Raw genomic sequence first — 25,953 nt, forward strand, 5'->3', positions numbered from 1 at the left:
TTTTTTTTGCTAAAAAATGTCAATAATATTATATAAATTTTAATTTTTCAGCTTAAAGTCCTATTATTATTTTCTTCACATAGACTTCTATTAACAGGAGAATGCTTTATTGGAGAAATTAAAACTCCATTTGCAAAGTCAGCATAAAAGAAAGTGTTTGAAAAACAATTTGAAACTGTTATATCCCATATGTTCCTATAACTCTGTGTATATCCGGAAATTGACTCTAATTTTGTTGATTATTGCTCATCTTTTCTAAAGCTGTTTCTCTGCTTCTAATAGGTGTCCCTAAGATTCCATGTGAAGCATCCCTACAAATATATTTTTAGTAATTCACTTTTTCTGGATCTGTCCCTTCTGCTGAATCAAGAACTTGCATTTTCTAAGTTTAAATAGAAATTTCTTTTCTCTCTCTCTCTCTAATTGACTTCAGACCTAGAGGAAAAATAGGGAGAGAGAGAATCATCTATGTGAAAGCGAAACATTGAACAGTTGCCTCCTGTATGCGCCTCAACTGGGGATTAAACCTGCAACCTGGGTTTGTGCCCTGACTGGGAATCAAATCTGAGACCCTTCAGTGCCCTGGAAGATGCTCCAACCGAGCCAAACCACCAGGGCAAAACTTCTTCTAAGAGAAGTGGCATTATAATAGCAAAGGGGATGCCAGTCTTCACATTCTCTTGTTTCACTGACAAGTCTAAACTCTGGAATCAGCACGGATTTTTCTTTTTCTCAGATGGACAGTTCCAACATTTACTTTTTTCATCTTTTTCTTTCACCTTCAATACTTAGCAGATTGTAAGAACTGAAACTTGAAGTAGATCTTGGCTAAGTAGGAGAAATGCCTATAGGGAATGTTACTTGTTTGTTTTTTTTCCAGATAGGCTGTAAAAGTAGAAAAGAACCACATGGAGATATCAAAACATTTGTTAGAGAGTAAGATAGCAAAGTAGACACTGATACTAAAATTATCTTTTAAAGTTATTTTTCATTAAAATTGATATACAGTATTATATTAGTTTCAGGTGTACAGCATAGAAATTCCTCATTTATATACCTTACTATGTGATCACCATAAGAAGTCTAGTGACCATCTGTCACCTTTAGTTATTACAGTATTATTTACTGTATTCCCTATGCTGTGCATTATATCCTTGTGATGTATTTTTTAACTGGAAGTTTTGTGTTTCTTAATCCCTAACCCCTTTTCCACCCATTTCCTCCCCTCTGTCAAGCATCAGTTTGTTCTTTGTACCTATCAGTTTGTTTCTCTTTTTTTCTGTTTTTTTTTTTTTTCTGTTTTGTTTTGTTTTTCTTTTAGATTCCACATACAAGTGAAATCATATTTGTCTTTTTCTGTTCAAATTATACTCTCTAGGTCAATTCACGTTGTCACGAATGGCAAGCTTTCATTTTTTATGGCTGAATAGTATTTCATTGTACACATGCACCACTTTATCCACTCAGCTATTGATGGACACCTAGGTTGCTTCCATATCTTGACTTTTGTGAACAGTGCTGCAGTGAGCATAGGGATGCACATATCTTTTTGAATTATTGCTCTCATTTTCTTCAGATACACACCCAGCAGTAGAATTGCTGGGTCACATAGTAGTTCTATTTTTAATTTATTTTGGAATCTCCATACTGTTTTCTGTAGTATAAAATGATTTCTATTTACTCATTTTCAAAACACTATGGTGCTATCATCACAGAAATTAAATATCAACCCGTTAAATATTTAGCACCATCTCACAGCACTACCCTCCAAAGTGTTTAATTTTTGCACATTTCGTTCTGTTTCTTGTCTTGGCTTACATTTTATGTGCCTGTAATGTAGTTTAATTATGATAGTTTTTCTCTATTGTTACTTCATCTTTGTATAAAATGAGTTGTGTGATTGAGTTTGTATAGGTTATACTACAGTTCACTCTGCTTCTGTATTTATTCATCTATTTTACAAATTTTTATTGGGCACCTTCTCATTTTTGGGGACTGCTCTAGGCACTAGGGGTCCAGTGGGAACCCAAAATATCCCTCCTGTTTATTATGTTGTGATAAGTCAATAAGATTTCTGGAGCCTTTTGTATGTAATCTTTGCCTTTTTGATTACTTTTTGGCAAGAATATTTATGACCTTTTTCTAAAGAATTGTTTATATTTAAAATGCTCTTAGCCATGTGAATAGGTCAGTTTCATTTTAACCTTAAAAGTGTTCTGTTATTTTCATATTCCCCAACTAATGGATAATACTTACTTTATTCACTGCTGTGTCCTGAGGAGTTTCACGCAGGTAGCCAGCAGTTAGCAAACATTTCGTAGAATGAACTTGTTGAATTCATGGTCATTTACAGCTGTTTTCTTGATTAGAGAGTTTAAAATATTTTTCTTTTAAAAATCTTCTCTATGAATTGTCTTTGTATTTTCTTTACTTATTTATTGGGATTTTGTCTTCTGTTAGAATTTCTTTAAACTCCTCATATAATATTAGTCCTCATTTTCTACAACTGTTTTTCTGAGCTATTGCTTACTTTTCATTCTTCAGTTATTTGTTGTATAGAAATTTTGTTTATGTGATTAAATTATTTTTGTATTAGTTCAAAGCCTATAGATTTTCTGTATTCTGGAAAAATAATTGTTTTTATAAATTTATTAATCTTGAAATAATATGGATGTTGAACGAAATTTCTGCCCATGAATATAAGACAAATGTAAGATATTGGGCTTTGGTTTCCATTTGTTATGTTGTCCTGAAAGCCAATCTGCCATCTTTTCCTAATGGGTGTTTTTGAATATCATGTTAATATTAGCGGAATCATAACAGCCAGATGTCTTGCTTGGTGGTTTTGCGTATCCATTTAGTGATAATTGTGGCATTGAGGTTTTAACTACATAAATTTACTCGATTAAACATTCTCAAATCAGGGTATAAAAAGAGGCTCATTCCCCCCCACTCCCCCAGCATAATGTTCCCTGGTGTCTGGCGTGGGCCTGAAACTCTGATAGAATTTAAATAGACCTCATAGGGCTACGGGTTGTGTGGTGCAGAAAGAAGCGGCAGGAAGTAGGTGGTGGCCTCCGATTCTCTGGGTTCTGTATCTGGCCAAACTATGCATCTGGTGTTTCCCAGGAAGCCTGGTGCCAATGTCATACAATGCCACATCTGTTTTCAACAAATGTCTAAGCATTAAGTTCTTAAATTCCTGGCATGGGGACCTGGCATCCAGTATGTCTCAAAATAGGCTTTGAGATTTCAGCATATTTGGGGTTAATAGACTCTTCTTTATTTTTTCTATTTAGGAATCAAACTTTTGTTTTGCAGTCTTCACTATATAGTTTTAAAATGTAGATTCAACCAGATTTTGTTGTTTCAGATTTGTACAAATAACCCAGTATCTCGGTAAATACTTAACCATTAATTCTAATGTGGATATTTAATATGGAGTCATTGGTGTGACTACTTTCAGTCATTCTAAATAAAATGGAAATGTTCTTATTGAAGACAAATTCTGGCTTTAGAACCCTCAAATGCAAGGATGATCTGGATATATTAGACCCTCAATTTTATATTCATCAATTTTTATAATAATGCATATATGGTAGATATTGCTGTATTTTCATAAATGAGAACATTGAGGTCTAGATAAACTAAATGACTCACCAGCAGCTAGTCGTACAGCGAGTGAGTGGCTCAGCCAAGGTTGTCCCTGAGGCCTGACCCCCAGTGCCTCCTGGTCATCACCACTTTTGCAGTCATCCAGGCCTGCACTGCCAACCACGGCATTGCTACAGCTGTCCCGCTGGGGGATTCGTGCTTTCTGAGATTCCACATTCTCTGACAGCAAATTAAATGTAAAATATCGGTTACTCCACAATCTGTGTTTAGCTTTATGTTTTCTAGAATAATATTCTAGGCATTTCATTTTTATGGTATTGTGTGTGTGTGTGTTTGTTTTTTTCAGTCCAGTTTATGGCATTTTAAGGGTTGGAAGTTTGGCTTGTTCCGGACTTGTGTCTGTTTTTCAAAATGAAAATAGTGCTGACAATCAGATTGCAGTTAGTGGGTAATTTATTTTAAATTTTCTTGAACGTCTAACATTCACATTCCATCACATTTGAAAAATCTACACATGCTTATTATTTTTATGCATGTATTCTCTGGTAATTAGCTTTTTAGTAGGTAATATCTTCAATTGGCTTTAAAGTTAAGCAGGTAGAAAATAACACTTGCTCCCCAGAACTGTGTAGCACCTACTCCGTACCAGGTGTGTATTCTTCTAAGCCAGTGGTCGGCAAACTCATTAGTCAACAGAGCCAAATATCAACAGTACAACGATTGAAATTTCTTTTGAGAGCCACATTTTTTAAGCTTAAACTTCTTCTAACGCCACTTCTTCAAAATAGACTCGCCCAGGCCGTGGTATTTTGTGGAAGAGCCACACTCAAGGGGCTAAAGAGCCGCATGTGGCTCGCGAGCCGCAGTTTGCCGACCACGGTGCAGCTAAGCATTTGTAATGGTGTGAATTTAATGCTCCCCACAGTGGTGCAATAGCTACTACTGTTATCTCCATTTTACAAATGAGTGGACTTCAGGAAGCAAGAGACGTATCACGTATCAAGCTGGTCCAGTCAAGTGTCACTGCCTCTGGAAAGCCTCCTATGAACACAGTTCCTCTCTGGGCTGGATTCGGCGCTTCCCGACAGGCGTCTACGCACTTTTCTTCCAGTGCCTTACTGCAGTTCCCTCTCATTCTCGCCTTAAACCGAAACTTCTCCGAGGCGGGCACCCTGCCTTAGGCTTTGGGGCTGACCCAGGACTTAGCACACTTTCGGGCACTTGCTAAGTACTTCATACACGCCGTTTTGCCAGGTCAAATTTTCCCATTTTAAAAAAGAGTATATCTGCTCTGCCTTCTTCACAGAATTCTTCAAGAAAGCAAATGAGGGTTCACAGCTGTCTGTCAGCTTCAGAGCACTACACAAATAGCTACGAAGCCGATGATGGAGTGCTCTGCATGTGCTCCGTGAAAACTGATGATTTCAGGCCTCTAGGTATTAGCACAGGGATTGGCTCCTAGGACAAAGAGGTTCTTGATAAAACCCAATGTGTCACTGAGTTCTGACCAGCCTCTTTTTACTATTCGTCCTAATGATTTCAAATGATTTTTGTATGATTTGATCTTGTGCTTTTTTGGCTTTACAGAAAGAAAACTGTTTATATCCTGATATGTGAATATTGCAGACTCATACTGTCTTGATTCCACCACTGGTTCCGCTCTCTCATTCAGTGTTTCTCAGTATTGGCGACATGTGAGAATCACAGGCTTGTAGTTTTGCTTTGCTTTTTAAAATTATTATTTTTTAAATATATTTTTTAATTGATTTCAGAGAGGAAGGGAGAGGGAGAGAGAGAGAAACATCAATGATGAGGGAGAATCATTGATGGGCTGCTGCCTGCACGCCCCACACTAGGAATCGAGCCTGCAACCCAGGCATGTGCCCTGACCAGGAATCAAACCGTGACCTCCTGGTTCATTGGTTAACGCTCAACCACTGAGCCACACCAGTCTGGAATTTTCTTTGTTTTTCAATGGAAGATTTTTAGACTCTACTTTCTGACTCGTGGAATCAGAATCTCAGGTGGGAGGGAGACATCTACATGGTTAACTTCGATGAGCATCAAGGAATGAGATCTATTCTAAATATGTTCTAAATACTGTCTGAAAAGATGGCTTAATGTCACCACAGATATTTTTAATAAGAAACACAGTTGTTTCTTATTTAATAGCTCTCGAGAGCACTGACATTTATCTTGTTCCTCTGCGGTACATTTCACAGTCCATTTGTGCTGGCGAGTTCAGTGGGTCCTCTAATTACTCCAAACCATGTGGCCGTAGCAAGCGGCTGATAAATGGGTTGTAATTTTTTTTTCCAGGCTAAAAAATCATCTTTGCCTTGCTCAGAAGAAGTGTGGGGCCTTGAGCCAATCCTCACGTATTTTGTTTTTAACAGAACTTTCAGCGTTGTGAGTAGACCTCTCATGACTTGCTTGTAGAAAGGAAGGGCATCTATTCAGGCTGGAGCCTTGAAGAGGCCCATCCGTTTCCATAAAGGCTGCAGTCTTCCCATCTGCTGGTCTGATGGCTGAGTGTGCACTCTGCCCTTAGTAACCCCCGGTGCCTGCAGGCCAGACCCCCCTCAGAAAACACAACCGGCAGCGATCTGATAGCCAGCTCTTGTCAAATGCTTCATTACTCACAACTGTTGGGAGGACATGCCGTTTAACAATTTTATTCTAGAGTTATCCCTGTATCAAGCTGAGCCATCAGAAACCCTTTTCAAAAATATCTTCTCTTCTTACTACCCCTGCTTTATTTCATTTTTTAAAAGAGAGGTACGTTTCCAATCCCATGCATTGGGGTTTCTCGAACAGTTGCATTATCCAGCTGGTCCTGTGCTATGATAATTGAGAATTTGATTTTAATTTAATTAGTAAGTATAACACTGAAACAATATGCTGAAACATTGATATGGAGCATGTTGGAAAAGTTTGATTCCCTTTCTTCTGTCTGTATAGGTCACGTTAAACACTAATTTTTGTTAAGTGGGTTTACTATACAAAGTAGAAGTATACCACATTCTTCTAATTATTTTACAACACTTGGCATATCTCTACATCTTTTATATTATCAACTCAATTTTTAGCTTGTTTCTCCTAGCAAAAGGAGTCATTTGTTCTTTCATCAGAAAAGTTTTTTAATTGATGATTTATTTTATGAGTAATTTTCTTATCCTAACTAAAAACTTTTAAATTAAAAAAATAATCCAAAGAACTTATATGCATATATCCATAATCCATGGACAGACAGTAGTGGGGTGAAGGCCACGGGAGGGGGCGTGAGAAGGGTGGAGGGGGTGAATGGGGAAAAAAGGGGAAATCTGTAATACTTTCAAAAATAAAGACAAATTTGAAAAATGAGACTTTCTGCAATTTGTGATGGAAAGTCTGAATACCTTTGCAAGCGGGAGGAAAATCTTTTATTTTATTTCACTTATTTTATGTCAGGCATGCATTAGTATCAAACTCCTGAAGGACAGCTCCGTTGTAGGGATTTATTTGTTTTAACAAATCTCTTGGTGTAGGCAGTGGCGAGCGGAGGCCACCAGGGAACAGGGTTCTTTCTGTTTGTTAACTCACTCCGACTCCTTAGAGTCCAGGAATCTGTCCTCGGGCTCAGGCTAAAGTGGCTTCTTGGATGTTATTTCCCAGGAAGATGGAAAGGCAAGCATTTCCCTCCACCTTCCTGCCCCAAGCCAGGAATTATTTATATTTATTGACTAGAACTATGAGATATGGCCCCTCCCACCTGCAAGCAAAATGGGAAAATAGTGCTTTTATTTTTGACCCTTGTGGCAGGAGAGACAAAGGGAAGAAGTCCCATGCATTGTTACTGTCACAGTCTGCCGGAGGTGCCCTTATGGGAACTGGGCCCGTGTTTTCTGCAGTCTGCCTTCATTATGGCTCCTTTTCCCAGCCATAATTTAATTTAGGAATTCAAATCACAGCTATTCTGCATCTGTTCACACAGATACTTTCTTTTCTTGAGGTACAGATTAATTATATTTTTAACGTGTTGAGCTTATTTATTTGATAAATCAAATTCCCAAGCCCTTCTGACTAGACAATATATTGCAACCTTTAATATTTTGAAAATGCAGACTGTGTAGCTTTTTGAGCAATTTCTAATCTTGGTGAGACAAACCAAACATAGTTGCCGTAAGTATTGAACAAAAGGCAGTTTTCAAACCAAAATAGCAATGGAAGAGCTTCTTCAGAATCTGACTGAAGAAAGAGGAATGTAATAAAATACTGAAAATGAGATAAAATTGTAAAATACACTGAGTGGCCAGATTATTATGATCTCTGAACACATAATAATCTGGCCACTCAGTGTATGTGTGTGTGTGTGTGTGTGTATATAATATATATGTACATATATATGTAAATATATATATATGTGTGTGTACATATATATGTAAATATATATCCTATATAATAAAAGAGTAATATGCAAATTAACCATCACTCCGCTACACCCACCAGCCACGCCCACCAGCCAGTCAGGAGCGAATATGCAAATAAACCCAACCAAGATGGCTACGGCCACAGAGAGCAGGAGGGAGGCTTGGGTTTCCCTGGCAATGGAGGAAGCCAAGCTTTCCGCCTGCCCTTGCCGGCCCAGGCCTCCACTCAAGGCTACAAAGTTTCAATGATAGAAGATACATGAATCCAAACAGAAATGGCAGCAGCCACAGAGCTGGAAAGAGCAGGAGGCTAGGGTTGCCCCCGGCGATGGAGGAAGCCAAGCTTTCTGCACACCCTGGCCAGCCCAGGCCTCTGCTTAAGGCTACAAAGTTTCAATTATAGAAGATACATAAATCCCCCCAAAAAATGGCTGTCGCCACGGAGCAAGCAGAAGGCTTGGCTCCACTCCAGGCTACAAAGTTTCAATCCCAGATACCAGGGCCTCCGCTTGGGTTGCCAGGGGGAGTGGCCAGCCTGCAAACCACCACAGGTCCCTCACCCAGGCCACCCCACGACCCAAGGGAACCCCCACCCTGATCCGGGATACCCTTCAGGGCAAACCAGCTGGCCCCCACCTGTGCACCAGGCCTCTATCCTATCTAATAAAAGAGTAATATGCAGATTGACCATCACTCCAACACACAAGATGGCTGCCCCAATCTGGTCAAAGATCCTGCCCCCATGTGGACACAAGATGGCCACCACAAGATGGCCAGCAAGGGAGGGAAGTTATGGGTGACCAGGCCTACAGGGGAGGGCAGTTAGGGGAAAACAGGTTGGCAGGGGAGCAGTTAGGCATCAATCAGGCTGGCAGGGGAGTGGTTAGGGGGTGATCAGGCTGGCAGGCAAAGCCCACTGGGATCAGGCTTAAACGGGTAGCTGGACATCCCTCGAGGGGTCCCAGATTGGAGAGGGTGCAGGCTGGGCTGAGGGACACCCCCTTCCCCCGTGCACGAATTTCATGCACCGGGCCTCTAGTATATATATATACTAGAGGCCCAGTGCATGAATTCATGCGTGTGTGGGGTCCAGCCAGCCTGGCCAGGGGGAGGGGACATAGGCGGTTGGCCAGCCTGCCTGCTGTCAAACCTCTGGTCAAGGGGACAATTTGCATATTAGCCTTTTATTATATAGGATATACACTGAGTGGCCAGATTATTATGCGTTCAGAGATCATAATAATCTGGCACTCAGTGTAAGTAACGCATACATTTGAGAGTAAATGAGAAACAATGTGACAGAACAGAGGTGACATACAATAAGCACAAAGGAAGAGCAAAGAGATGGCTTGGGTTTCAGCCTCTTTCCACCATGGACAACTGCACTTTCCATGGAACCATCTTTCTGTGCCTTGACCTCCCCTTCTTATTACATAAATAGTAACTATAGCAGCCTCACAGTGTCTTTGGCTCCCCCACCTAGAAAACTGCTGGGCACTTGGTAATAAAGCCAGGTGTGTGTAGCTCAAAGATGTATGTTCTACTCAACTTACGTTTCATGTGAAAGAAACCCATACTTGACTAATAGCCAGTTGTCAAGCTTAGAAGGGACCTTGTTATCATGTATTGAAAGTGACTACCTAAAATAAAACTATTCAATGCATTTTTTAAGTGAATTGTTTAATTCCATTCATATGTGTGTAGTCAAATTTAGTAAGATATATTGGGTTTTCGAGAATGTAATTGTACTTTTGAAATTCATATTTTTGTTTTATCATTTTTTTAATATTTTTCTTCAAACTAGGATTTTAAGGGTGGACTTGGTATTACCATAATCCCGATGAATGTAGCCAATGTAAAGCAAGTGGACCGGACTGTGAAACAATCTTTTGAAATTATCACTCCCTATAAGAGTTTTAGGTAAGCTGTACTTAAATATTTTGTGTCTGTACTACTGCAGGACAGCTTTGGGGAGCCACTTTTACATTGCTAGTGGCAATTTTATTTCTTGTAGGACATTTAGTAAAACAATGTTTTTACTTTGCATTCTGTTTAATTTCTTAGCCAGTCTCTGTAAACACCTGTGAAAATGATTTGAATAATCACAAGACCTGCAGATACTAATTTCATGAAATTTGAGTTGTTTTTTTTCTTAAAACATCTTTGTCTTAGTGGACTTAGTACGTTCATTTTTGTTACCGACAAATATATGAAAACTTCACATTTTGAAAGAATAAAGTAAAAAGGGAATATTATGTTGTCTTTAGGCTGTGTTGTTGTTTACCTTCTTTTAGCCTAATCAAGTATAGTCCCTCCTTTAAGATCAACCCCTAATTATAAATGTTCTGTAATGATTTCCTAAAAGGAGTTCCAGTTTAAAATGATGCTGAATTTAATGGATCTCCTAGCATTTGCTGATCAAATATTTTAGTGCTTTGTTATATATCTTGTATTATGGTATTCTAGTAATTGTTCATTATCATAGTGAAACTCAATATATGTTCTTCATATGTGTCAGAATACTTTATAATGACTCCTTAGCTTTAGTACACAGAAGAAGTCTAAGTCAATATCTGCTGAGTTCAACCACATTAATTCAATTGTCACAAATAATCAACATACCTCAGGGTAGTATAAAGGTCAGAGGCAATTGTCAAAGTTCGTTAAGGACTAACAATTACTTACCAATTTCAAAAATACAAGTTTAGTACTCAGTTTATCTGTCAAAATATGTCTGCTGGCTCCAATTTTAGGAACAATCAAAAGACGTAAGGAATAATAAGCTTTATTTTCACATATGCAAATTCATGCTTCAACTGAAAATGTAGACGTTGACTGAGCTGTTTTTACTCACAACACTCTGACACCAAATCTGTGGGGTTTTCCTCATACCAATCAGTTTTCCAACTCTCTGGACACCAATCGGGTGTTCTACAATTCAGTTCTATTCTGCCATACCAGAGTGAGCATCAGACCCCGCAGGCTTATGGCTCAGTCCCACAAGACTGTCCTCCAGATACCAGTTGCAAGTATTGGGTCTCTGGGTACCCACACTTTCCCTGACTCCCTTTCCCCCAGATTTGATAAACTGGTAGCATTGTTCACAGAACTTAGGGAAACAGTTTAATTACCGTTACCAGTTTATTATAAGGAATACAACCCTGGAAAGGCCAGATGGGTGAGCTGCAGAGGGCAGGGCACAAGGGATTAGTGGTACAGAGCTTCTGTGCCCTCTCTGGATGTACCACCCTCCTCAGAACCTTGTTGTTTAGGGATTTTTAATGGAGGTTTCATTCCAAAGGTATGATTGATCAAATCTTTGGCCATTGGTGATTAACTCAATTGCTGCTAGTCCTTCCTCCTTCCCAGAGGTCAGGGGGTGGGGCTGGTTGAAAGTTCCAGCTCGAATCAAACGTTGGTATTTCTGGTGTCCAGCTCTAGACTACCAGCCATAAGTTATCATATTAGCATATAAAAGACACATTTATCATTCCAATGGTTTTAGAGCTCTGTACCAGTAAAGGCCAAATGTCTATTTTCCATTGAACCTTATTGGCTGTGACCAATCTCTATATAGAAAGAGAAACCACTAAGGAATGTATAACTATTATAGTGATGATGGCATCATAAAGAACTTCAACAAAAATCCACACAGGCCACTCAGTTTTCTTCCTGATTGTGTAAAACATGCTAGTCGTCTGTATTTTCATTGTATTTCAGACCATTTTCTTCTTCAGAACAGAAAATAGTAATGCGAAGCATTGTTCTGTGGGTCATTGACTGAGTATGGCACATTTCTGGGCACATGATAGGTACTCAGTAAATATTTCTTAAAGGAGTTTAAGAAACTGATGTTTAATGTTTTTATTCTTTCACTGAGGCACCCAATAGACACTAAGATTTAGAATAAATCAAAACATGGCTAAAAATGAGTTAGAATTCTGTTGAATAGTAATCACTAAAAACTTTTGATTTCTCAGTTTCTTAAAGCCATCTGTATATTCTTTAAATGACATAAGAATCTATTTTTAGTACTAAAAATTTTAAAATTTCTGGTGGATAGTTTTGTAGTTTAGTTTCAGACTACCCTGGCATTCTTTCTTGGGGAAATAATCCTATAAATCTGAAACTCTGACAGTCTCTTGTTGATTATTATATAACCACTACTTAGGAAACAGGGCCTCTCATTTAATCTCTTGACCTAACAAGACAATTTTTATATCCTGGTCAGAAAAATATATGTGTTAATTTTGCTTCAAGATATATAAACGAAGTGATAAGCAATGTGAAAAATTAAAGAAAAAAATAGATTTCTAAATTAGATAATTAACAGAAGAAACTATCCAACTGCCTGTAAGGCATATTTTTCAGCTGCTGTTTAACGTGTGAGTGAAATGAATATGCAAACTGGACGTACCGCTTAATTGGCCTTTACCAGGGAGATCAATAATGCAGAAACGTTAATTGTTTCAGCTTTGTAGCCGAGTCTGAAAAGGAGAAACAAGAGTGGATTGAAGCTGTGCAGCAATCGATAGCAGAAACTCTCTCTGATTATGAAGTAGCTGAGAAGATTTGGTTCAATGAGTCCAACAGGAGCTGTGCAGATTGCAAAGCCCCGGATCCGGACTGGGCATCCATCAATCTCTGTGTCGTCATCTGCAAGAAGTGTGCAGGTAATTAGTGATAAGTTATGCTCATCACTGTCTGGTGGCAGAGTGGCACTGGATGCTCTTTATTTGTCATATATGATGTATCCCAGCTAATGGTTGTGGAAAATAAAAACACAGAAAGCTTATTACATTTAAATCAATTTTAGAAATGCAATTCTGAATTTCTCTTATGCATGGCTTAGGTATCAAAATTGATTTTTAAGCATGTAATTATTTTTTGTGCCTACTGGTCCACGTATGGATTATAAAAAGACAGCGTCAACATTTTTAGATTTTAGGTGAATGTGTTTCAGAACACACGGTGAACACCTTGCTCTTTGTATGATTTGTCCTTTTTTCTTTGGTCATATTTTATAAATCCTATTTTTCACATCAACGTTGTTCAGAGCTCTAAACTTGGTATACCAGGTCCGGTACCTCTTCTAGTGAGAATTTTCATACAGAAGCATTTTCCACGTGTAGTGAAATTTATGAAAGCAACCAGTGCCATGACTGGTTTTCCTGTTGTAGCCTTTCACCTTATAGACTGCTAGTTCATTGCATTGGGAGCTCACACAGTTGTCCAAGTGCATGCAGGCAGTGGACCCCAGCTTAGGTGTGAAATCATGGGGATCTTGGAGGAAGTTAGCCCCAACCCAAACTTGACTGCATCTTTTTGCTCTACCAGGTACTGTGCTGTGCCTAGGAATTAAAAAGATGTAGAAGGCATGGAATTTCCTGCAGCAGCATATCAATAGTGGTTATAATAGAGGAGGATAAGGGCAAGAGTAGAGTACAGGTTTCATTGAGTGACATGGAGGAGAAGCACCTAAGTCAGCTGGAGCCAAGACAAGAACAGTTGCTTTAAACCCTTAATACTCTCAGTGCTACCACATTTCTCATCACCACAGGATAGATTTCCCAAACAGCTAATTAACAACATTAATAGCAGCAACCAAGAGCATCCATTAATCCCCCTCTACTTTGCATATGTTCCTTTCCAGTCTCAGGAAGACATAGCCTTTGTGTTGTCCAAGGCTGTTCTTTCTACCTATGCTCCCTTTCTTTCCTTTCTTCTCACTCTCTATGTAGGTGTTCAACTATGGTTCCTTCTGTTTCCATATATAAACCAGCCTTAGTCTGTCCTGTTAACGCCAGCTTTCTGGAAATGTAACCATTCCCTTCTGTGTATCAATCTTTGTCCCTTTTTTCTGTAATAGACAAATGCTTTGAAGAGTAGTCATCTGCATGGGTTTTCTTCATTTCCTTAACTTGCTAGTTTTTCTTTAGCGTCTCTAATCAGTCTTCTTCTCTCTCTGCTCCAGTAAAAATATTCTCCCCCCTTTTACCAATGTATTCTACCTCTCCATGTCTGTGTGGTCAGTTCCAGTCTTTATTGTCTTCTGTGATATTTAACAATCTGACGCTTTATGACTTCCCATCCTCCCTCAACTTCCAGGAGACCATTTCCTTGTTGTGTGCTCTTTCTACTCTGTCATCCTTTCTTGGGCTACTTTTCCTCTGCCTGCTCCTGAAATAGGTGTGTTCCCTGGGGTTGCATGCTCTGCTGTCTTCTACTGGATGTTCCTGAGGGGTGATTTTTATCATTGGAATTCGGCACTCATTTTTATGCCGATGACTCTGTTGGAAACCACACTCTTATATCTACCTACTAGGACCTCTTCTTAGGTTTGCCCAAGATCCCTCAAAAATAACATCTTAAAAATGGAGCTCTCATTGATGGCCAGCTCATTACGTAAAACTGCACTTTCTCCTATATTCCAAATCCTGGTCGGAACAGTCATGCCCAATCTGTAAAGCTTAAAATCCCAGAGATCCTCCTGACCCATCCCCTTTCCTCACAGGCCACCGGGTCCCATCAGTTTCATGTTTGCAGTATTTCTAAATCTGTCCTCCACTTTGTTTCTCTTTCTGTTACCTTAACTCAGATTCTGTCATTTTTTGTCTAGGCTACTCTGTCCAATTCTTCCTACTTGGTTCTCAGTTTGACCCCAATTGCTTTTAGGTGTTCTTTATAAATGCAAACCTGTGCAAATTTCTGCCCTGGGAGTTCTAGGGCTTTATGTTCTGAGTAGTTTCCATCTCAAAGACCAGAGGAAAGGAACCTTTTTAAGGTAGAGAGAGGAACTCTTTCATGCTTTAAGGAAGAAGGTTCTTAAGATCAAAGGTAATGTCATGTGTCCCTTTTCCTTCTCAGGAGCTTAGACAGTAAAGCATCTGAATATGCCTGGGTGCCTAGTAATGACTGAATGTTGATTTATACAGCAGAATTGAACTGATAATAATAGAATGCTGGGCTGTTACTCTGTACCATGCATACAATAGTAGAATAAAGAATCCACTGAAGCCCGCTGGAGTGGCTAAGTGGTTGAGTGTAGGCCTTTGAACCAGGAGGTCACGGTTCAATTCCTGGTTAGGGTACATGTCTGGGTTGTGGGCTTGATCGCTAGTGTGGGGTGTGTGGGAGGCAGCGATGGATGATTCTCTCTCATCATTGATGTTTCTATCTTTCCCTTTCCCTTCCTCTCTGAAATTAATAGAAATATATATATATATTTTAAAGAATCCATTGAAGATTAAGTACCCATTTATTAGAGTTGTAGCTAGTTTTTTTGAGTAAAGGGATAATATCTGTTTTCACATACATGTAATTTACACAGACCCATTATAAAATATTTTCAGTGAACTACTATTTCTAGTTAATTACCAAACGATGCAAAAATTAGATATGTATGTATATCCATACATACATACATGCACACATATGTACACACATGCACATGCACATCCATACACACCTTTGAGAGTATAGTTTTATGCCAGTACAGGATGGTGATGAAGGTGATTACTGTTAACTTCGCTGTGGTTGGTTATGATTTCTGTATAAACACCATTACTACTTCTGGGTAGAAATAGACATCAGTGTGTTTTCAGTTGAAAAAATATATAAACACACACATCCATGCACACATGAACACTGTTTTAAAAAGGTAAATACATTTGCGTATGAATTAAAATAGAATGCAACTGTTTTGTTTTGTTTTTTTACTTTAGGACAACATAGATCTTTAGGACCAAAAGATTCCAAGGTTAGAAGTCTAAAGATGGATGCAAGCATTTGGAGTAATGAACTCATCGAGGTAAGCCCGGTCTTACTGTGGTGGTGGTGAGCAGAGGTCTGGGAGGAGAGATGCCAGTTAGGAGTTTACGTTAGGGACTCCTTGATCAACTTCTCACCACATTAGAGAAATGGCTTATAGCTTCTTTGATAGTAGCAACTTTCTACTTTAACTTTCATAATGCTTCCTAAGTGAGATAGTTGTTTTAAAAATAAAGAAGTACAAGGAGCTTTAATTGTAATAACTATTTTTAAGGGCTTGGCAGCTCTTCCATTAAGCCAGAATTTACTTTCTTTTTAACCCAGCATGGATATAATATTAGAAAAGTGATGAAAACATTGGGCAAAAGTTGCCATTCTTTATCTTGGCCATGCTGTGTCATTAACTGTGATTATGTCTAACTTGCTGTCTCCCAGTTTCATTTTCTGCTTCGTTTCAGCACCACTCTCAGCCACGTTAGTCCACCTACTCAGCCATTTTAAATGAATCTGTCTCAATGTGAGCTTCAAAAAATAATCATGCTTTGGCTGCAATTTGTGTGGCTTGCAATTTCCTTCCTCGCTAATCTTTTACTGTTATTAAGAGCAGCTAGACTGTATTTAAAATAGAAATCGTGTCTGCTTTCACACTCCATCTTCCTGAAAAAGTTGGATCTTTCTTGTGTTTTTGCATATTTTATACTAAGTTATGCTTTCATTTATCATGTGAGTCAGTTTTCTGCAGATTTAAGTAATATTTTAGGAACTGATATGTCTTGTAATTTTTTGATAATTCAGCTTTTTATTGTCATTGGAAACAAAAGAGCAAATGACTTTTGGGCTGGTAACCTTCAAAAAGATGAAGAATTACACATGGACGCGCCAGTAGAAAAGAGAAAAACCTTCATTACTCAGAAATACAAAGAAGGGAGATTCAGAAAAACCCTTTTGGCATCTCTCACCAAGGAAGAATTAAATAAGGTATCCAATAAAACATAACAATAGACATGCATTTTTAGTATCTTATTAAATATGTGCTAAGGATTTTGGAAAGAAAAAATATTTTGCTATTTGATGAAATTATTGTTTAATCTCATTTTATTTCCTTTTGTGAGACTGTATCCATGGTTTCTCATTGTTTCTCTTAAAAGAGTTGTCATCAATGGCAGATAAACTCTCTGTCCACAAGATTTCAGGCATATCCGATTATTCTTAAACCCCTGACAACTTTCCCTATTTTAGGTGACAGGTCACGCTTCAGCTCATACTTTGCTGACTTGCTGTCACCAGAATTAACATTATTTACTTCATTTATTGTTACAAGCAATGCTTTGCTTAGTGCTGCTGATTTGAACTGTCATTTGCTTTTGACTGAGTGATTCCAGGTCTTTTGTGACCATTTTATGCTACCCACTTGATCTTCACTCATTTAATGATGGACACTTAGGTTGTTTCCATAGCTTGGCTATTGTGAAAAATAATGCTGCATTGAACATCAGAATGCAGATATCTTTTCAATATTCTGTTTTTATTTCCTTTGAATATATATATATATATATATATATATATATATATATATATATATATTCAGAAGTGGGGTTGCTGTATCCTATGATAACTGTATTTTTCAGTCTATTGAGGAATACTTATGCTGTTTTCCAACGTGGCTGAACTAACTTGTATTCCCACCAGCAGTGCACAAGGGTTCCCTTTTCTCCACATCCTCATCAACACTTGTTATTTCTTGTCTTCTCCAACATAGCCATTCTGACAGGTGTGAGGTGATATCTCATTGTGGATTTCATTTACATTTCCCTGATGATTAGTGATGTTGAACATCTTTTCATGTACCTATTGGCCATTTGGATGTCTTCTTTGGAGAAATGTCTAATTTGTTTCTATGCCCATTACTGAATCAGATTTTTAAAAATTGAGTTGTATGTGCTCTTTATATATTTTGGATTTTGGATAGAAACCCTTTGGATAGTATATGGTTTGCAAATACTTTCTCCTATTCATTAGGTTGCCTTTTCATTTTGTTGATTGTTTTGCTGTGCTGAAGCTTTTAAGTTTGATGTAGTCTCACTTGCTGATTTTTGCTTTTGTTGCTTGTACTTTTGGTGTCATATTCAAAAATCATTGCCAAGACGATTACTGTATTACAATATCAGATTTTATTTTTAATTCTTTAGTACATTTTGAGTTTTTTAAATCCTTACCCAAGTATATATATTTTTATTGACTTTTAGAGAGAGAAAGAGAGAGAGAGAGAGAGAATCATCTGAGAGTGAAACATTGAGTGGTTGCCTCCTGTATGCACCCTGACTGGGAATTGAACCCACAACCTAGGTATGTGCTCTGACTTGGAATCGAACCCGCCACCCTTTTGGTGCATAGGATGACACACCAACTGAGCCACTCTGCCAGAGCTTGAGTTAATTTATGTGGAGTCCAATAAATTAAGATAGGGTCCAATTTCATTTTTCTGTATGTGGTTATCCAGGTTCCCAGCCTCATTTGTTGAAGAGAATATCCTTTCCCCATGGAGTGTTCTTGGTAAATAGATATTTATTGCATACTTAAAACTTGCTGGATTATCTTTTAGTGTCGAGGATACAATTTGTAGATGAGCTTATTTCATTCATGAGAGTGAACTTCAGTAGGAAAGACTGACCATAAACAGATGAACTTCAATAAATAGGCCATAACAAATCTAGTGTTGTGAAGGATAAGACTAGGATGATGAAAGAGACAAGACGAAGAAATACATATGATTACAGTGAAAAGCAGTAAGAGTGGAAGGGACATTAGCTGTTACATGTTCTAACACCCTCATTTTTCAGGTGTGAAAATACTAAGACCCAGAGAGTTTGGAGAAAGGATTGTCCAAGGTCATCTAGATAATTAGTGCCAGGTCAAGAATTTAGGCTTCTTGATTCTGAAGCGAAGGAAATTCTGGAGGTCAGCTAGACCATGGTGGGAAAGAGAAGTACTTTTTAACTAGTAGACAGGAACTGTGAATACATTCTGAGACTCCTTGGCTGCACACTCTGAGCTGCCCATTGGGGTAGCTAATGAGCAATTATCCTGAGGTTGCAGTGTGGAGGGCAAGTTAATTAGTGATCTGTCCAGATGCACCACGTCAGAGAGAAGGTAAATGGTGAGGCTGAAGTCAGATGGAATCAGGGTGCAAAATCAGAGGACTTGGAAGAAAATGGGAGGCCAGTGCCTATTGTTCAATTCAGGGCACACATATAATGATATCTTTTAGTTAAGGAATACAAGCTTCATATCGTACATGGACAGACTTTCTCTCATTTTAGTAGCTGGAATTGCGTTTTCTTCCTTTAAGAGCTGTGTTTTCTTTCCATGGCCAGGCTCTGTGTGCTGCTGTGGTGAAATCGGATGTTCTGGAAACAATGGCTTTGCTGTTCAGTGGAGCAGATGTCATGTGTGCAACCGGAGACCCCGTGCACAGCACCCCCTACCTGCTGGCCAAGAAGGCCGGGCAGAGTCTGCAGATGGAATTTCTCTACCACAACAAATTCTCAGGTTAGCCCCCATCCCTTCATTATCCTGGTTTCTTCTGATGTGTCCCTAAATGGACAGAAGCCCAAATCTGTTTATTTCTAACATGAGAAAAGCCATCAGAATGAGGGAAAATGTGAGTACAAAAAGATGGAAGATGCGTCAGAGTACGTTTTATTTAAAGAAAAAGTTTAGGAAATCTTTTATGTTTCTCTAATCTTACAAATGGAAGATTAAAACAGTTAATCCTACATTATCATTTGCACCAAAATCAAATCCGATTTTCATATATGAATAATAAACAGAACCTAAGTGCTTATTTTTGCAAGTTTTATGCAAAGTAAAATAAATATTTCTGTGTATTTATGCTGTGGTATATTTGAAGTAGTTTTTCTTCTAGCTCCAACCTCACCTACATATTCATAAGCAAAGGGAAAGTTGTTTACCTTTTAGATGTCAAATGCATTATTTCTGTAATTTCTCTAGATTTTCCTCAACACGACGTTCATTTCGAAGGTGGATTAAGTCAAGAGTCCCCCCAGTGCACGTTCCTCTGTGACTTTTTGTACCAGGCTCCTTCTGCTGCTTCCAAACTCTCTGCAGAGAAAAAACTGCTGGAAGGTATCTTTCCTGCTGCTGTTAGATTTGGTTACCTGATAAAACTGTCTTTCATTATCGGAACAATTAGGTTTACATTTTGATATTTTTTCCCCTTAAGATATTAGATTTGATCTTGTAGTAGAAAAATAATGTGGTTTTTTTTAGGATTTATAAATGCTTCCAGGCACAGATAATATTTCATGAGCTGCAACAGGGATTTACCACTGGGTTGGGATGCTGAGGGAATTCTCAACAGAATTCACTGATGTCTACCATAGGGCCACCCAATTCTGTTTCAGGATTTAAAGGTTATTCCAAAGAAACATGAAACTCAGCCCCTTCCCTTAGGGACTGACACCCTAACAGGGGAGATAACGTAGGTAAATGTGAACACACAGGAATAAGTGACAAGTTTTCAGTGCTTATTTTATCAGCATACTAAGGAATATTAGGTAGTTCAGTTTGTTCTGGTGGTAACTGTGTGTGTGTGTGTGTGTGTGTGTGTGTGTGTGGTGTGTGTAAAATAAAGCTTAAGCATGATTTCCAAATACTGATGGGAATTAATTTGATTTGGCAACCTACATTCTAGGTTTGGGAATTACCTGAGCCAAGACCCTGTAGGCATTTATCCGTCAGCTCCTTGTGTCAGGCGTGTGCTAGGCAGGCATTGGAAATACCAAAATGAAGCCCTAGGCGGTTTGGCTCAGTGGATAGAGCATCGGCCTATGGACTGAAAGGTCCCAGGTTTGATTCCGGTCAAGGGCATGTACCTTGGTTGCAGGCACATCCCCAGTAGGAGGTGTGCAGGAGGCAGCTGATTGATGTTTCTCTCTCATCGATGATTCTAACTCTCTATCCCTCTCCCTTCCTTTCTGTAAAAAAATCAATAAAATATATTAAAGAAAAAAAGAAAGAAATACCAAAATGAAAAAGACACAGGCTTCATGCTCATGTGACAAATATTTGAGCTAATTTTAGAAATATATCAGGAAACTATGAGATCTGTCTTCCTGGAACAAAGAGAATTTAAGAGATTAAGCTCCACAGGCCCATTGATGGTGGGCGTTCCGAGGACCTGGAACCTGACGTTAGTTCCCTGGGTGCTGTAATCCAGCTCTATTATTCCAACAACGTGTTCATCTGGATTCTTGTGCACTTGAGGTGATTATTTCAGTGTAAATGCTTTATTTCCAAAAAAGTATTTCCCCAAGCAGAATTCTATTGGGATTAACTGGACTTCATTAGATTTTTCTGAAAACAGTAGCAGCCCTTTAGTAAGGCTTTAGGTATTTACATACATTAATTGTAATCCTCATAAAAACTCGGTAAGACAGTTGATATTATGCTGATTTGCACATGAAGAAATGGAGAAATTCAGCAAGCAGCAGTGTTTTCCATCTGAGCTGTGTTATAATTGTTATTGTAGCAATTTGGCCAGTGGCAGAGCATTTTTATCCTTTAAATTTAGAAGTTTTTGCTTCTTTCAACAATTGGTTTTTAATGTCTTCCTTAACTCACCCTAACTCAATAATCAATGATGAATTTTACAGAGATTTTCTCATCTTCTGTTCCTCCTTACCAGTGTTTAACCCTTAAATAGTCCAAACTTGACTGATCAGAAAGGAGAAAGTACCTGAATGATCTGTAAATTGACTACAGCAGTTATCTATAATAATAAAAGCATAATATGCTAATTAGATTGGACAGCTGAACAATCTTCTGGATGTCATTTCGGACACCCTTTTGGATGAAGCCGCCATGGCGGGGGCAGAGCTGGTTAGGGGTGATCAGGCAGGCAGGTCAGTGGTTAGGGGTGATCAGGCAGGCAGAGTAGTTGGGGTGATCAGGCAGGTAGGCAAGCGGTTAAGGGTAATCAGGCAGGCAGGTAGGCAAGCGGTTATGGGTGATGAGGCAGGCAGGTGAGTGGTTAGGGGTGATGAAGCAGGCAGGCAGGCAGGCAGGCGAGCAGTTAGGAGGTAGATGTCCCGTACGGGATCAGGCCTAGACTGGCAGTCGGACATCTCCCAAGGGGTCCTGGATTGTGAGAGGGTGCAGGCTGGGCTGAGGGACACCCCCCCCCCGCACGAATTTTGTGCACTGGACCTCTAGTTAAGTAATAATTGAATAATAAGGCAATAAATATACTTGCAAGTAAGTTTACAACTTTTCTAGAATGTTTCCTCTAAATGGTAGGAGATCCTAGACATACTCTTCAAACCATTGTAGGAGGTTGAAGTAGGGATTTGAAATAGAAGACTTTCTTCCTGAAGCTTTCCAATAAAGCATGAGCACCCTGCAGGCTGAAAATAAGATTAGTTATTTTTTGACAATTGTGGTTATACTATTTATAGACTTCCTTGAAATATGGTTTGGTTTTTTTCTTAATCACTTGAGGACTGATGTTGTAAACTATAACTAAATCATTGTTTCCTTTTTATCTTTTAAAAATTAACTATAGAATTTTTTTTTTTTTGGTTAAAGTTTATTTTAAAAAATAGAAACTGCTGCATTCTCTTAGCAATTTAATTAGGGATGTTTTCTCATTTTGGAAAAATCTTTTTTTAAATGATATGAAATTGAACTTTTATACTTTGGCTTTATAACACACATAAATTATTTTATTAGATATAATCTCCTGGCAGGCTATTCTTTGATGGTCTTCATTTCTTCCATCCAATATTTCAGCAAGGTCTATTATTTCAAACTCAAAATGGGTTATGAATCAGTTGGCTACTCTCCATCTCCCCTCATAGTCTAGCCCCGGCACCATCATATCCTACCTGGGCTGTTACAGCTCCCCTATTTGTCTGCCAATACTTACTCTACCTCCCTCCTAACCATTCTCCAAAAATCAGACTCTGATTATTAAAAATGTAAAGCAGATCATGTACTTTCATTGTTCAAGTACATTTAGCATCTTCCCATCCCAGAATATATTCCTTCCTTTGCTGCATCATGCCTGGCCATACCGGTTTCCTGTCTATTTCTACAATATGCCATGTTCTTTTCTGCCTCCCTTTGCAATTGCTGTTCACTCCGTAAGGAGGCCCCTCCCCATTTTGACTCCTTGTCCTCTTTCAGGGATCAGTTCAGGGCCACCTACTCAGAGAGGCCACTTTGGCACTTTGTTAAAGTTTGTGCCCACTGCCAGTTGCCACTTATTTCCATCGTAGCACTTAGCGCTTGAAGGTGATCCTCCTTCATTGATTTGTTTCTCTTTCCCTCTGGAGTGAAAGCCCAATGAAGTATCAGCATTTTCTGGTTTACTTGGGATTATCAAATCTTTGGTGCCTAAAACTGTGTCAACACATAGTAATCATGTGATAACTACTTGTCCAGTAAATGACCATTTCTCTAGTCACAGTACTGCCAGTGTAAAAGTGTAAGTGACTTGTTAATATTTTGTTTTTCCCCTGCGTATAAAAATGTATAGTTGCTGGCAAAAAAAGCATATTTTGTTCAGAAAGAGCCTACTTAAAAATGAAGCAGAAAAAGTTGGACTACCAAGAAGCATAAAGTTCTAGTGTCTTTGTCTTTTCCTTTCTCGCTTTGCCCTCAAGATCCTGTAGTGGTGTTACTCCTATTGAGGGCCAGCTTTATGGGAAGATTAATTATTTGGACAGATTTAGAGATTAAAGTGTGGTTGTCACCTTGGCCTCTGAATGGCAAGCGCCTGGGCCGCACACTCCATCAGTGCTTGTCCGGAAGCCATGGGGCAAAATGATTAAAAACCAAGAAAAAGCCAGGGAATAAAGTGCATGCGGTCCTTCAGAGAGTTACAGAGGCTTCAAACTGTCAAGCTCAGGTTTCCAGGGTTTGAAGTTCTTTCAGCCTCTGGTTATGAAGACTGATCTGTATTTTTCTTTTCCTTTTCAATTTAGTGTTCATGGAAAGAAAGATGGATAGCTCGTGTTAAACCTAAGTACAGAGCTGAAGAATAGCATCCTGCCTTTGTTTTTTGTTTTCTCCCCTCAACCGTATTTTTCCCTTTTAGTATCTTACTTTGATTTGTTGACACAGTGTTTGATTTCTTTTTATTTAAATCCTCACCTGAGGATATTTTTCCATTGATTTCTAGAGAGAGAAAGTGGAAGGAACATTCTCTCTTTAAAGAGAGAGACAGAGAGAGAAACATTGATGTGAGAGAGATTCATTGATTGGCTGTCTCCCACATATGCCCGGACCAGGGCCGGAGTCTAGCCTGCAACTGAGGTACAAGCCCTTGACCAGAATTGAATTTGAGGCCCTTCAGTCTGCAGGCCAATGCTCTATCCACTGAGCCACACTGACCAGGGCCAGTGTTGGATTTTTAAAAAGAAAGTCATTGATAGGGTTTACTACTAGAAACTATATCATTTACTTATATTTAATTTCATAGATTAGCATTGAGGATTTTTGATGATCTGTTAAGTGCCTAGCTTGTATAGTTTTTAAAAGTTTCTTCAAGCCCTAACCAGTTTGTCTCAGTGGATAGAGCATCGGCCTGCGGACTGAAAGGTCCCAGGTTCGATTCCGGTCAAGGGCATGTACCTTGGTTGTGAGCACATCCCCAGTGGAGGGGGGTGTACAGGAGGCAGCTGATCGATGTTTCTCTCTCATCGATGTTTCTAACTATCTCTCTCCCTTCCTCTCTGTAAAAAAATCAATAACATATTTTTAAAAAAAGTTTCTTCAAGGCTAAAACACATTTATTTAAAATGAAAAGGATATGTAGTGTATATTCTTAGTTTCAGTAGAAGCTGAATACGATCAGGTTAGGAAATTCTTCATCAGGAAATGACTTATTTATGCTTTCTACAAATAATAGTTTTACCTGAATTATCTCAGACTTATTGTGCACATAGGTATTAGAAGGTATGACCTCCACTCTACCCTAACACATTGAAAATTGGGCATATGTGCTTCAGATGTGTAACAGGCTCAGAGAGGTAGTATGTGGAGTAGTTACGACCATAGCTTCACGAACTGACTGCCTGGTTCTACCTCCAGCCCTGATGCTAAGCCCTTGTGTGACCTGAGGAAAGTCAGTGGGCCTGTCTACAAGATACAAGGAAGGGGTTTGTCATAACAGGAATGACCTAATAGGGTTGTTCTAGGACTCAGTGAGTTAATGTACATCAAGTGTTAGAAGAATGCCTGGCACATAAATGTGATGAGGGGACCATGAGGAGGAGGAGCAGCAGCAGAGGGCCTGCTTCCAGTTCCAGTTGGCCCTTGAGTTTAGATACGTTCTTCCGGCTGTAGGTAACAGCCCAGGTGTCAAACTATGGTATCATATCACTCCACAGTCCAGTTTCAATAGGTCACCTCTGGAGTCCTTTACCTGTGCTTGAGCACATTCTAGTAATGTTTGTCTTCCCTGGTCTAAACATTAAGATAGAATAGAAGGAGTGAACAGCCCCTCTAGTCAGTCCACCACCGTACCCATGGCCTCTTATCCATTAAACAGTTTACATTCTTAGGGTTATTCGTTGAGAGTGGCCCCTATTTTGTTTTTGGTGGATATATTTGAGTAACTGAGTAATAGTAAGGCTACTTCCGTAGCCAACAAGGTGTCATGGATGGTATTGACATTTCTCAAGGTCAGAGTCTGCAGACCATGTCCAAATGGGCCTACGCAGACCAATGCAATCCGACATAATTTTGTTAAAGCTTTTCCTTGCTTCCCACATGAATAGGAGTGTCAAGATTTGCTGTCCCAGATTTGTTATTATAAATCCTCAAAGGTAATATCTCTGCCTCCCTTGTCTGACCTCTGGCCCGTTTTCACTTATAAAATGAAGCTAATCAAGGGTAGTAGTGATGATAATGCAATAGGACTAGATCTTCTTAAGCCCATATTTCTAACTGGAAATGAGTTTGTACTCACCTTTTTAAAGAGTTCTGTCATTTGCTTCCCATTAGAATTTGCATAATTAGATTCCGCATTTACATTTATTTTATGCATCATGTATCTGGCACTTTTTGTTTAAGACTGTCCAAGGGCTCCCACTTGTCTGCTGAGAAAGGCATGAACTCCTGAACACCTGTCATG

The 25,953-nt window shown here is 38.9% G+C and overlaps 1 protein-coding gene across 6 annotated transcripts in view; it reads left to right on the plus strand.

The window, feature by feature from the left end:
• ARAP2 (ArfGAP with RhoGAP domain, ankyrin repeat and PH domain 2) overlaps nucleotides 1-25,953 on the plus strand; it is a 173,699-nt gene that overhangs the window by 71,790 nt on the left and 75,956 nt on the right. For all 6 annotated transcript variants that reach the window (XM_080650295.1, XM_080650300.1, XM_080650297.1 and 3 more), the window contains 6 exons: nucleotides 9,829-9,944; nucleotides 12,498-12,697; nucleotides 15,749-15,834; nucleotides 16,590-16,772; nucleotides 19,169-19,343; nucleotides 19,806-19,940. In XM_080650295.1, coding sequence (XP_080506421.1) covers nucleotides 9,829-9,944; nucleotides 12,498-12,697; nucleotides 15,749-15,834; nucleotides 16,590-16,772; nucleotides 19,169-19,343; nucleotides 19,806-19,940 — 895 coding nt within the window. The remainder of the gene's footprint in view (nucleotides 1-9,828; nucleotides 9,945-12,497; nucleotides 12,698-15,748; nucleotides 15,835-16,589; nucleotides 16,773-19,168; nucleotides 19,344-19,805; nucleotides 19,941-25,953) is intronic.

Source organism: Plecotus auritus (genome assembly GCF_963455305.1).
Source record: "Plecotus auritus genome assembly, chromosome: 1".
Taxonomy (NCBI): Eukaryota; Metazoa; Chordata; class Mammalia; order Chiroptera; family Vespertilionidae; genus Plecotus; species Plecotus auritus.